Source organism: Podarcis gaigeae, assembly GCF_964106915.1.
Source record: "Podarcis gaigeae genome assembly, chromosome: 2".
NCBI lineage: Eukaryota > Metazoa > Chordata > Lepidosauria > Squamata > Lacertidae > Podarcis > Podarcis gaigeae.
The window spans coordinates 33049534-33063949 of record NC_139679.1 but is presented as its reverse complement, the minus strand read 5'-3'; the positions used below and the strand labels follow the sequence as shown (position 1 = coordinate 33063949).

Below are 14416 nucleotides of genomic sequence, written 5' to 3'. Positions count from 1 at the left end.
GACTTACTGAAGAACCACACAGACCACATTCTTCCAGGTAAGGGTAATAAGGCTAGAATTGGCACTGTCCTAACCTTGCTTGGATTAGTTTCCACTTTGTCTTCTGTAGCAGCCACCCTCCCAGTACCACAGATGGCAGCAGTGTGTGTGTGTAACAGTACAGTTAAAGCAGGATTCAGTTTTCATCAGCTGTTGTCTTATACACTCATCTTCTTTGGTGGCTCAGTTTTTGGGTGACATTAAAGATCTGCGCCTTTGCTATTTTAACTGCTCTCTGCTCCCTGTGTGCTCTGAAGCTTTTCTCCCTACCTTTTCCCTCCCCCCCCTCCCCTCCTGGTTTTCTTCAAAGCGGCTGGACGCATTTGGAAGTAATTAGACCTGAAGGGAAATGTTGGTCAGTCTGGGAGACAATGACAAGTGCCAGGAACCCTTGGTGCCCCTTCCAGCCACTTTGAAGTTCATTCAGATGGTACAATGCTCTTGTTTTCTTTGTTGGAAAAGCAGGGGCAGGAGGGAAATGGGCCATGTCAGGCACACTGAACAGGAAGCAGGTTACTCTGAACTGATAGAGAACCCGAACAAGTAGGTGGAGAGGATGTGCAATTCAAAAAGAGACTAATTGAAAGGCCTCTTATGGTCACCCTGCTTCCATACACCTACAAATTATGCACTCTCAGAAAAAAAGTGTAACTCTTAGCACCCATCTAGCATCAAACTAGCCTGATCTGTTAGCCTGCAGCAGAGATATTTCTCCTCCACTTATTCATCAACTATTATGTAGAAGAGCCAGGGTGTTTGAATAGCATAGCACAGGGTTAAAGAAATTAGCTTAACTTCACAACTGTTTACAGAGGGGCAATTGAATCACACTTGGATCCAGAAGCCTTTGAAGTTGCACAAGTGTTTAGGGAGCACCATACTGTTGTCATGGGAAGAGATGGGTGCAGATGTTATTTAAGGACCTATAGCCCTTAATGGCAACTGATTATTTAACAGGGGTTACGGTTTGAATTCAATAAGGGCTGGAGGAATAATGCACTCAGTTGGCTCACTGCTGCCTTGTATATGGCTGAGCTACCTTGCATGTCTCAGTTTAGAGCAATCTGCATGTATCCACAGCAATCTGCTAACAGGTATCCCTTGCTTATAATGTGATGTGTGCAGCGTCCCTCTGGGCCCAGAGAAACTTGCATATTATTGAATATGACCGGGGAGGAGGGAGAAGTGAGTGACAAGACTAAATGAGTCAATGAGTCAACATATATGGGTGGGAGATATACATATGTGATGAGAATACCTTCTGGTTAGTGAATTTTATGGGGAAAACATCCATTTGATAACAATCTGGATTAAGCTGCAACCTGTTTCTTTTTATGGTATTGTTGGGGAGAGGTGCTAATGGACCACAAAGCTCTAATTGAAAATGCTAGTTACTGCATTTGTAATTTTAACAAACTAGAAATCAACAGACCATGGCTTATTGCGGAGGAGCTGGGAAAGCACTCCTTGCAGCAGAAATAGACATGCCAACTATATATTGATATGACTCCAACTGGAAACAAATTGTGATTAACCGCTGCACAGATGGGTTCCTTTTGCTGCACATTGGAATAATCATTGTAAAAGTCCTCAGTTAGAATAACATATTTTTTCCTGTTTTGTAATGTATTTTTATATAACAACAGTGTTTTCATTGAGAACAAACGTCAAAAGTTCTGAAAACTACCAGATATTATCGCAGTTCAGACCAAAATGATGCCAACTAGCAAGCCAGTGGTGTTTTTCTCTCCCAGAGTAAATATTTTCCACCTTGCTACTATTTTGGCAGCCTTCTGGCAAGCCTGGTATCAGGAGTTGGCATGGTTAGGAAGTTCCCAGGACGCAGAAACCCGAGCCCTTGAAACTGCTGATGGGCAGGGGTCGTAAGCTGCTGCCACTCCGATCTTTCTGGGCCTAATCTGAACTATGGGTTGACAGGAAGCAGTTGCCAGTGCTCGTTCGTGCTGCCAGGCACTGGACATGGAGGGAGCACAATATTAGCCGTTGGTTTAGAAAAAGCAACCAAGGAAACAGAAATGAGGACAGCTTAAACTGGAGAAAAGGCAGCTCAGGAAAAAAAGATACAGGTGGAATACAGAATAATACTTCAACAAAGATATGAACTAGTTGAACATCTGAAGGCTCTGAGGGTAGCGAAGGAGAAAACCAGCATTTGGCTGTTCCTGAAATGCTCCCAGTAATTGATGGAAGCCTTAAGTAGGGCTCAGTCTGAAGCGCAATACATCTGTGCATTTTTCTAGTGATTTGTCTGTTTTATCGTTTTATATATTGTATGATCTATTTTTTGTTACATTTGCTTTTTCGGAAGCCACTGTGATATTTTCTTCCAGTGAAAAGCAGTGTAGAAATACCGTATTTTTTGCCCTATAGGATGCACTTTTTCCCCTCCAAAAATGAGGGGGAAATGCGCGTGCGTCCTATGGGGCGAATGCAGGCTTTCGCTGAAGCCTGGAGAGCGAGAGGGATTGGTGCGCACCGACCCCTCTCGCTCTCCAGGCTTCAGGAAGCTATCTGCAAGCCTTGGGAGCCCGGGGGGAGTTCCCGCCAGGCTCCCAAGGCTTGCAGACAGCAGCCTCCAGCCCAAAACCCGGGGAGCGCACCCCGGGCTTCGGGCAGGTCTCTGCAAGCCTGGGGAGCCCGGCGGGAGTTCCTGCCGGGCTCCCTAGGCTTGCGGATAGCAGCCTTTTCTGGGGGCTGGGGGAAGCTCGAGCTTCCCCCGCCCCAGCCCCACGCCTGGGGGGGAAATAATTTTTTTTCTTTATTCCCCCCCCCAAAAAACTAGGTGTGCCCTAAGGGCCGGTGCGCCCTATAGGGCGAAAAATACGGTACATGATTCAAACATGCACATAAAGCAAAGCGAACTGTGTGCTTATTAAGAAGTGACAGCATGAAATCAACAGAAACTACCGTAAGCTAGTGTTCAAAAGGAAGTAGGAAGAGGCTCCAGGAACACTGGAATATTTAAAAAGATAAGCCAATGGAAGATCTGAAGCTCCAAAAGGGTTTTGGCATGTGACCTTGCCTCCATCCTCTGCTTGTGCATCACACATATCTTTAATATAAACATGACCACGAAGTGCATTCTGGCTTGCCTCTACTTGCCAATGGCATTAAAGAATTAAAAGCAACATACTGAAGACTTTGAGATGACATCCTTTTTGGCTATCACTAACCTATGTTGTCTGAAGCAATTTTGCGGGGATGTGTGTGTTTTTATTACCCCAAAAGAGTATTCACTGACCTCTCTTAAGTGTTGCCAGGTCCTAAGGCATCTCTTCATTCAGATCTACCAACAGATTTTGAGAAATACAAAATATTGCAGCAACGTACGGTGCCTGCAGCACTGGAAAAGGAGTGTCCAGCGTGTGGCAGGCATGGAGTCCTATGGGTTACCAGAAGCAAACCTCCAACATAGGGGATTTGGTGACAATTTATACAACACAAAGGTAATCATCTGACAACTGATGTAAGTGTCACAGACTCATATATGACCACCCAACTAGGTTTTTAATTATCATCAACAACCTGGTCCTGAAATTCCCTGCACCTACACAACAAATACAGCAAAGTAGTTCTACAAATTTCCGTGCCTACTTCATATTAGTTAAACAACAGCGTGGCTGGAGTGTGTCTCTGCTTTACCCACTGCCCAAACATAATGTTGCACACAGAGCAGCAGAATGGGCAACAGAAAATGGTGCTTGCAAGTTTATTCTGAAAAATCCGTTTGCTGGGCCCTGTCTTTCAGCAGCTTCACATGAAGGAAAACAGAGCAACCCAACTTGGCTCTCAGCCAGGTGAGGCAACTTTCTGAAGGTGGAAATCACAAGTCCTTCATCGCTTCCCACCTGAAATGCAAACATAAAGCAACTGTGAAAGCAACCTCTACTACAAACTTTGATATAGTGGAGCTTCCAACAGCTGAGCTTTCCAGAGCCTCCCAAATGATAGGTCCTTTCAGACTGCAAAGTACATTAGAATATTTTAGGGCTCTGCTGGTAGGAGACTAAATGGCCACGTTTTACAGGGGGAGACAAGCATGGCGTACCATGCCTAAGTTGGGTAGTAGGAAAGGAGTATGGGGGTAGTGGGAAAGGAAAGGAAAACTCTGATCTGCTTGAGGGAAATTCCTTCCCAGCCCTAAATCAGGATATTCAGATACGCACTTAGCTGATGAGCCAGACTGCCGCACAGAATCTTTTTTAGGAGCAGTACAATGGCTAGGAACAAGTAAGGTAAAGGTAAAGGGACCCCTGACCATTAGGTCCAGTCGTGACCAACTCTGGGGTTGCGGCACTCATCTCGCTTTACTGGCCGAGGGAGCCGGCGTACAGCTTCCGGGTCATGTGGCCAGCATGACTAAGCCGCTTCTGGCAAACCAGAGCAGCACACGGAAACGCCATTTACCTTCCCGCTGGAGCGGTACCTATTTATCTACTTGCACTTTGATGTGCTTTCGAACTACTAGATTAGCAGGAGCAGGGACTGAGCAACGGGAGCTCACCCCGTTGCGGGGATTCAAACCGCCGACCTGATCGGCAAGTCCTAGGCTCTGTGGTTTAACCCATTGTTCCCCAACCTTCGGCCTCCAGCTGTTTTTGGACTACAATTCCCATCATCCTTGACCACTGGTCTTGCTAGCGAGGGATGATGGGAGTTGTAGTCCAAAAACAGCTGGAGGCCCAAGGTTGGGGAACACTGGTTTAACCCACAGCGCCATCCGCGTCACTGTAATACTTAAGAAGGTACCTGGCAGCTTCAGCCACTTTGGCACTTTCCCAGATGGCGTCCTCCTTACTGGTGGCTGTGCTGCTTCAGGAGCCACTGCTGCTTCTGAGTGCCCTCTTGCCACGCTCCCATCAGTCTCATTTGGTTTAGGTAGGGAACTAAGAATAGGATCTGAATTTCGCTTAGTGGGAGGTGCTGATTTAGACAACCGCCTGAGAGAAAAGGTAAGTATTAGATGTTCATATGGGTCTTCCAGTTGCTAAGCTTACATATTCCAAAATGTAAATCACTGCAAATACTGTTGCGAAAGCCAGAGATTGCATATCAGCAAAAATGCCTTCCAATCCCTATGGCTTTTGATACTACAGGGGTCTCTCTTCATTCATTTGGGGTGTTCAAAGCTGTCAGTGGGAGAACACGTGTAAAAGCAAGCTTTGTAAACTGCTGGCAAACTCTTCATTGGGCAAGGCAACAACTCAGTGGAATGGTCTCCCTTGGGAGGTGGTAGACTCTCCTTCACTGGAGCTTTTGAAGCAGAGGTTGGATGGCCATCTGTCATGGATGCTTTAGCTGAGATTCCTGCATTGCAGGGGGTTAGACTAGACAGAGGACCCTTGGGATTCCTTCCAACTCTGCAGTTCTATGATAACTCACTCATCCACAACAGCTTCAAAAAGAATTACTCACACTACTTACCTAGCTACTAAGATGTCAGCTTCAGAAGGGGACACAGCAGATTCCAGGAGGTCCGACCTCAGATAATCTGTTAAACAGACACACACACCCCTCACTCAAAGTTCTTGTCCTTCAGAGCTAGGACGCCCCATGATGCAACTCTGTTATTTTGTGAAACCAATAGCCCCAACAAGCTGCACTAATCCTCTTCAGTACTCTTCTCCCAACCTGTGAAACATTTATCTCAACTTCTAAGACTGTGTATTTTAGAACACGCATCTGCCTATCAGATCCTATTCTGTGAACTAGTTGAGTAAAGACTGCAACATTACACAAAAATAGAACTGCCAGACAGGGATGGTGTCTCCCCCTGCTTGTATATGTTTCTTTTATCATTTAGTTCTTGGCAGTTTCCTAGTAAATTGAACCGTTAGGAGAGACTACCAGATGTTATCTTCAACCTGCCGCGCAACCCTACTCTGATCTTCCCTGCAGACAAATCCCCCTAAAGCCCATCCAACTATGGGGGTCAGTCCTGCTGCATTTTAAAGATGTCCAGAACAGTATGCACCACACAGACATTTGTCCTCAGATTAACAGTGAACCATGGCGAGAGACAACTGTGAAATGTTCACGTGGACATTTACTGTATTAGTGTCTGGTCCAAAAAAATAAGTTAGATGCAGAAGATATACATAAAGTTGCCATACTTTGGACCCAATTTTTACTTAAGGTCTAAATACCTACCCTGAAAAAGTGTGCAATTCTGCACACTAACTGAAGATGGGCCAATTCAAAAAAGATAATACCTCACCTATTTTGCATGATGAAGATTTCTATAGCCGTTAGCTAACTCAAGATACACACAATAGGACAAAGAGTACTCCCTAGCTGAGTCAAAAAAGAATTGAGAAAGGGGTGGTACATAGGAAGCAGAGATTTTCACCTAAAAACAGGCCTCACCCCCAAATTGGAAAAAAAAGCCACCTGTGAACCAAAATTTCTACAGCAAACAATGAATGGCACCAAGATTCAGTTCATTTCACCTTAAACCAGAGTGGGCACTTCCCTTACAACCATTTCCATATTGGGCTATCATTTAATTTGCATCAAACGAAAAGGTTTCATGAACCTCTAAGAGCCCCAAGCTATAAATATCCACTTATTTATGCCCAACACATTAATCAGAGTTCAGCCACCATAGCTGAAACCATGGACACAGTTCATCTAGGAGCTCATGTAACAACTATGCAGAGTTTCTTATGGAGAGGAACAAGATACGTGACTCACCTTTCTGCATCTCAGATCCAAAATGTACAATGGCAGCAGGGAAGAGGTTAGCCTATTAACAAGAGAAAATAGCCAGGGTTAGAAGAAACACAGCCAGGGCCAGAAATGCCTCTCCTCTCAGCCTTGGGAACATGCATGAACAGAACAGTACTGTTTCCTTGAAACTTAAAAGTGGGGAAATCTTGCTTGTCACAACATGGCTGGTTTCATACATACTGTAACGCTAAACCATGGTTTACTAAACTGACTTAATGTTATGTGTGAACCCGGCCCAACAACTTCACAATGGTTTACTTACTGCCAACAAACTACACTCTGAAGCTATGGTTTGTTGCAGCAATGGTTTGAACCTTGGTTTGTTCTAACAGTGACCTGGCATTACTCCCAGGATCCTTCCTTAACCATGGTTTGTTTGACCACCCCATCCTAGATGATGCTTACCAAACTGTAAAGGCACAAGGCAAGAGAAGCAGGAGAAGCAATAAACCAAACTTTGGAAAACCAAGTAATCATTGTCCGTGGGACAACTTGTGGTTAACTTGTAAACTTTTAAACAAACGATGGCTTACCACTCTGTGCAAACCAGGTCACCACATTTCAAGAATACCGAGAATGCCACCATGCTGGCAACAAAGCCCTTTACATATGTGTAGGCAATCACAATATAGCCCAGCCTTTCCTAATCTGGTGCTTGCCAAGTGTTTTGGACTACGATGGCTGGCCATGCTGGATGGATGACAAAGGAGAGAAAGGGAGTCCAACAACATCTGGAGGGCACTACATTGGAGAAGTCTGGTGTAAGATGTTAAGTGTTGATGAACTGACTGTGCTGCTAAATTCAATACATATGTAAGTGGAAAGTTGCCCAGAATGTCCAGCACAGTCACATTTGTTTTCAAAAGAGAAAACTTAAATAATGGGGATTTGTGGATAAATAATTAAATGTAATATCTTGACTTTCTACATCAAGCACCCAAGTTAGCCAACAATATATAATACAGGGCAATTAAAAAAGAATCCTATAAATATGAATATACAACAGCAAATGAACAAGATTTAGTTACAGATAGGTAGCCGTGTTGGTGTATCTGAAGAAGTGTGCATGCACACGAAAGCTCATACCAAGAACTGACTTAGTTGGTCTTTAAGGTGCTACTGGAAGGAATTTTTTTTGTTTTGAACAAGATTTAGTTACCATCTATCTATGTATCTACGTATCTATCTATATTTAAAAGGAAGTTGAAAGGTAACATTCATTTGCTTAGAGGGCAGCTGGGTGCCTTGCAAAGCACAGTGCTTGTGAGACCCTCCTGCCACCCCTTGCTCTAGAGATACCCACCATCTTAATTCACCCAGAGGCATCTATAAATATAAATTAGGACAAGTGGGTGTCATGGGCATGTACCCAAAGTCTTTTAAGTGCCTGGCAATGCTTGTGGGGTGGGGAGAGGGAGTGAGGAACATGTTCTAAAAGTATTAATACAAAATTTAAGTATGTCAGAAGCAGGACATGGAGGCAGTTGGACCATTAGATGACAAAGGAGAGAAAGGATGCTGATAGGGAGATTGCAGCAAAGCTGGATGAGCAAAAAATAATAATACTGGATATCTGCTAATAAACCACTTTCCTGGAAATGAGGGCATCTGAAGATCTAAGTCATGAAGGGGGGAAGATGATGACATTCTAGGACTTACTGACAAATTAGAAACTTAGCTCACTGGGTCTGGATGGAATATACCGGAGAATTCTTAAGTTATTCAGGATGGTGAGAACTCAAGCTCCACAAGGATCTTTCCAAACTAAAGGAGCAACAACATGGCAAATCCTGTTTCATGTAAACACCTACAAAGGTGATGCACACTGAGGCAAAAAATTCCCAGCATCGTAAGTCTGGAAATCTTATGCTTCCCACCAAACACATCATTCCATTATCAGTGTTCTTGATGGAGAACCTCTGATTTGGGTCCAAAAGCTATGTATTGGAACGAAAGAGGACAGGATGGTGTTATATTCACTTGCCACAGAAACCACGTTGCTTCCATTATTTAAAGCGACTGATGTGAAACAATGTCAGGATATACTAAGAATACGCCTGCATAACAGTGACCGCAGAATGTCTCTTCCTGACCCATTCGCCATAGACTTGGAACGAGCACCTGAGAGGCGGACGTGGGCAGGGGCACTCAAAGTGGCCGACAACGTCTAGCTCCCAGGAAAAGCCCGCACTCCCTGCCCTCCTCAGCACCAGGGTTCACCTCCTTTCTAGCGACGAGGTCTTTCACAGTGCCAACCTGACATCCTAGCAGTAGGAAACAATATTTATTAGGCCCCTTAAAAACATTTTCTTTCTCAAGCAGCGGGACCCAGGGTTGCCAGCTCCACCAGAAGCCAGTCACAAAGACGGCTCTCCGTAAACTTTTTAATTAAAAAGTACCAGACACAGTTAAGAAACCCCCAAGAAAACTCTTACAAAAGCTTTGATGTCCCCGCTGCCTTCATCTGAAGGGATCCTACTATTTAGGGAATGGATTAAAAAAAGAAAAAGAAAAAAGAAGGCCCCCCCAAAACCTCTTCACATACACACTATCCTTTTCACGCCAGTCACAACGTTGGAAAATGAGGTTCTTGTAGCGTGTTAGTGTTGGAATTTTTTAATAACCTCCCCTCTCTTTTTCCCCTCTCCTGCCCAATTATCATGATGAATAATTAACATTCTGAAGGAGATAACTAAGCACAGCATCTCGGAGCTCAAAGCCCTTTAGTTCAAAGCCCTGCCCTTTTCTCTTCGATTCTCCAGTTGCTGCCACTAAAACTTCCTTGTCAATCAAGCTCTGGGCACACACATCAAAGCTTCATGTGGGAATGGCCCCAAGGGGTCAGAGAAAATTCATGGCAGGGCCTGTGAGTGAGGCACAAAGAAAGAAGGGATAGACAGAGCGCAGAGGAACACAGTTCAAGAATGAGAGACGCACGAGGCACAAATGCTGCAACACACACACACACAGCATGCCCCGATAAGAGCCGCTACCCTATTTTTACTCAGAGGTTGACAAATAAGTCCCGCTTTAACTTCTGAGCTCCTCCTCTCCCAACCAATTCCCACCACTGGCAAGACATCAGTCCAAAGCTCTTTTAATTGGAAGAGACTTAAAGGAATGGGACAGCAGCTCGTAAGCACACAACATTCAGCCACCTCCTCCAGACTCGTTTTTTCCTCTCCCCCTCCCAGCTCTGCATCCCTTGCCCACCTTTTTCCCTTCCTAAAGTTTGGCCAATAAAAACCTCCCCTCAAAGGGGCTTCTCCACAGCTCCCTCCTTTACTTTTAAGGCTCATTTGTGTGTCATTTGTCTGCTTCCCTCTGCCTGTTGTATAAATTACACGGGGATCCCAAAGACACAACACGTTCCATGGGTGAAGGAAAGGAAAAGTATATTCTCTCAATAGGACCAATTAAATCCTTTCGCCTGCAATGCACAAAAATCAGCAAAATGATCATCATGGACTTTCAGGGTAGCTTTTGAACACGTTAAAAAGATTTACAGAGAAAACAACTTCATTCCACCTCTGCTTTCCTTCTCTAAATCCACCTTGCCACTGAACTCTTGCACATTCCTATCACTTCACTGCTATGGGATAACACCATCCGATGGCATCTCCATGCCATTTTCATTTTTCTGCCATGGGACAGAATATTAAATGAAAACAGAAGACTAGAGGCCACTTCCGATTTTGCCGCTGGCAGCAACTGCTTCCAAGGAATGAGTCACTCAATGCTGCCTCTGGGCTATGGATACCTTTGGCTTTGGAATGATTGGCCCTGGTCCTGGCTCTTTTCCAGGATAACACATTAGGATCAGGAATTCTCCAGATCTTCTGAAGATCACATTCTCATTTTGGTTATATTTTCGATTAACGGCCGAAAAAGCCTCTGGAACGCATGAAAGAGTAGAAGACTCCAAAATCAAAACCCAAGTTAGAGGGCGAGTAGCATCAGGCCTTCCAAAAGCTAGATTTTAGAAAGAACAGATGGTGCCTAATACAGGAACTTGTGTTATTTGACACTCGAGCCAAGAGTAGTCCAGTAGAGTGCAGTCCAACCTCATTTCTACCATTCTTTCTCAGAAGAACCTGCCAAGCTTTATATAAACATATACGGCTATTTGCAATTTAATGGAATATCGCAGGGTCCTTCCACAGCATTCATCTCTGTTTTCTTACACAAATGAAAGCAGCTTACCAAATTAAGTTGGTAAAGTATAGAGGCACATTTGAAAAGATGCAAAATTGAATGCTCTTAAAAGCTGATATTGATAGTCTTGGTTAAAAGGGGAGACTGTGACAGATCTGTGCTATCACAGCATCTCAGCTTTGGCCTGGAGGTATCAACACATTAACAACAAAAGAACTTAGGAAGTGCCTTGCAAGATCAGACTGGGGGTCCATCTACTTCTATATCCAACAGCAGCTAGTCAGATGTTTCAGAAAGCTTACAAACAGGACATGGAATTAGTCAGCATGTTAAAACGTTAACACAGACATCTCTGCATGAAATACAGGATTTAGGTGACTAGAGAGTTCATTTAAACTAGCTCAAGGTACACGTAAAGCGGGTGGCACTGTGGTCTAAACCAGTGTTCCCCAACCTTGGGGCTCCAGCTGTTTTTGGACTACAATTCCCATCATCCTTGACCACTGGTCTTGCTAGCGAGGGATGGTGGGAGTTGTAGTCCAAAAACAGCTGGAGCCCCAAGGTTGGGGAACACTGGTCTAAACCACTGAGCCTCTTGGGCTTGCCGTTCAGAAGGTCAGTGGTTCGAATCCCTGTGACAGGGTGAGCTCCCGTCGCTCTGTCCCAGCTCCTGCCAACCTAGCAGTTTGAAAACATGCCACTGTAAGTAGATAAATAGGGACTGCTGCGGCAGGAAGGTAAATGGCGTTTCCGTGCTCTCTGGTTTCCGTCATGGTGTTCCATTGCACCAGAAGTGGTTTAGTCATGCTGGCCACATGACCTGGAAAGCTGTCTGTGGACAAACGCTGACTCCCTTGGCCTGAAAGCGAGATGAGCGCCACAACACTACAGTCGCCTTTGACTGGACTTAACCATCCAGGGGTCTTTAACTTTTTTTAAAGTTAAAAATGCCAATACACATTTTCTCCTCTTATGAAGAGCTCAAGAGGTCTTCACCAATTGCTGTTAAAGTAGAGTGTGCTGCAAGAGAGCTCATGAGTGCCTTGAAAAGGTTAGCTACCGTGTTGCACACATTCACCACACTCTGGTGCCTCTTGGAGTGGGGAGGCCCAAGCAGCAGCAGCAGCAGCCTGTCCCCCTCTCCTCCCCCCCCCCGCTTTATGAACTGACAGATGCAGGGCAATCCCAGAAAGCTCACCACTGTCCAGAAAGCATGGTCTGAATCCTAGGCCCTGACTGACACAAGGCTAAGTGGAGGGATAATGGGAAGCAATATTGTCTGGGCCAGGCATGGCCAAACTTGGCCCTCCAGCTGTTTTGGGACTACAACTCCCATCATCCCTAGCTAACAGGACCAGTGGTCAGGGATGATGGGAATTGTAGTCCCCAAACAGCTGGAGGGCCAAGTTTGGCCATGCCTGGTCTGGGCTATCTTGCAAGGAAAGGTGCTCCTACAGTGCTCTGCAAAATGCTTTAGTACAATGCCTCCCATTTTAATGTGGGGTGAAGGGGCTGCAGGAGAACTATTCACCAGATATCAAAGTTTGAGAAACTGCTGTTGACAGTGTAATTCTATGCATAACTACTCAAAAGAACTACAAACAGAATGCAGGCAGAAGAAATGGGGGACTGATTCATCTAGCAAGCCGAATTGCCTTAGTGTTATGCTGAATCCTGCCCCAGAGAGAGAAACACTCATAAGCTATGAAATCAAAAGATGAGAGTCTTGTTTCTTTATGGCATCACAAGTCTAAAAAAAGAAACTTGTGGATAAAAAAACCTGGCAAAACCCAAGCTACCCTAGAAACTAGAAAAGTATTTCTAGAGTTAATATAAATCAATCAGGACTGCATGTGCAAAGTAGAATCTCACAGCTCAGAAACACCCTCTCGTTTGATGGTAGCAGCAGTCTGAGCCTTCTCACTTCTCAGTCACAAAAGAAAGAGGCCTCCAACATAATAATTTTAAGAGCGGCCTTCTTTTTTAAAGGGAAATAAAATAGTGTTCAAAGTTTTAAGGCATTGGAAGTTTCCTCACCAGTCCTGGAGTACATATCACATTATTCCCCCCCACCATTCTAATTTAGAAAGGCGGTTACTCTCTGCCCCTATTTCAAGAGCCTTACTGCCTATATTAAGCGGGGATAAAAATAAGACCAATCATTTGGCACTTTTAGCGTGTTCTGAGCGGTCCAAACTTTGCTACAGAGACTCTAATGCTAGATGAACTGGAGTGAGGTGAGTATCAGGTGAGCAACAACCGAAACAGGCACCTGAAGTCGCACGTCATAGATTCAAATGAGAAGCCACTGAAAAAGTGCAGCTGGGAGTGTGGGAGGCAACTGGGGAGCCCATGACATGCTGGAGAAGCCTTGAACACGGTCCTATAAGCACATTGGTCACAATGATCTTTGTCAGCGTGCTAAACAGAGGCAATTACTTGAAGCAACATATTTCTCCCTGGATCTTTACATTACAGTATATACATTATAGTGGAAAGGCTGCACACACCCACACACCCCCTCCAATATTTCAACAGCCTTTCTTTTATAAATCCTCCTCCCTAACAACTGAGGGACACACACACACACACACACACTCCTACAACAAAAGGCTGCTGCAAAAGGATGCAATTCACCACACTGCTACTTAGTTTGCCAAGTTCGTTCAGAGACCTTGAGATCAGGAAGAGGCTGTTTTCTTCTTCTTTTCTTTTCCCCCCCTTTTTGTTTGGAGGGGTGGGGGCGGGTGGGGAGTTGGAGACAGGGGACAGGGACTTGCAGCTGCCAAAAGAGGAAGCATTCTTTCCGTTACATGAGCTGAAATGATTAGAGTGCCACAGGTCCACTGTTAGTTTGATGTTTAAAGATTAATAAATAAATGAGGGCTTCAAAGGGGACATGCGCATGAATGCAGAAATCCAAGCTACCAGCATGAAATACCTCACAACACCATCCCCCAAAAACACACACACACACACACACACACACACACACACACACACACATTCCTTCAAGATACATAGAAATCAGCACTTGGAAAATTCAATGGGGAAGCTAGCAGATCAAAAGCTTCCCTGACAAGCAGCAAAGAGCATCTCCGGAAAGGAAACAAACATGAGAACCACCACAGTCAAAGGGACGTTGCCTAAATGGCCTTGTCTCATTTAATACCCAAGAAAAAAGCTTTCCAAAGCAGAGGAGACCATGATCAAACAGAGAGTGAGCGTGAGGCAGCTGGAAAACAGAGGCTTAAGTCTTTTACCTTTTATGAGATATGGTCTGAAAGGGGAACTTTTACACAAGGGTAAAGTAAGTGGAGACAGTCTACTTAAGATACTCCCAAGCCAAAGTACAGCAAGTTCTGACCATGGAGTACTAACAGTATTAGTACTGAACATATCTGGTCTGTTTGGGCACATGGGACCACCCAGGACAGACAATCATACCAGAAATTAACATGTTTAGTGGCAT

At 44.7% G+C, this 14416-nt stretch overlaps 1 protein-coding gene across 1 annotated transcript in view; it reads right to left on the bottom strand.

The window, feature by feature from the left end:
* Positions 1-3755: 3755 nt before the first annotated feature.
* Positions 3756-14416, bottom strand: part of ASPSCR1 (ASPSCR1 tether for SLC2A4, UBX domain containing) — a 64183-nt gene continuing 53522 nt past the window's right edge. Inside the window, exons 13-16 of the mRNA XM_083727903.1 lie at positions 6754-6805; positions 5485-5551; positions 4810-5000; positions 3756-3908 (exon numbers count right to left, since the gene is read on the bottom strand). Of these exons, the coding sequence (XP_083584029.1) occupies positions 3895-3908; positions 4810-5000; positions 5485-5551; positions 6754-6805 (324 nt within the window). The 3' untranslated portion in view covers positions 3756-3894. The remainder of the gene's footprint in view (positions 3909-4809; positions 5001-5484; positions 5552-6753; positions 6806-14416) is intronic.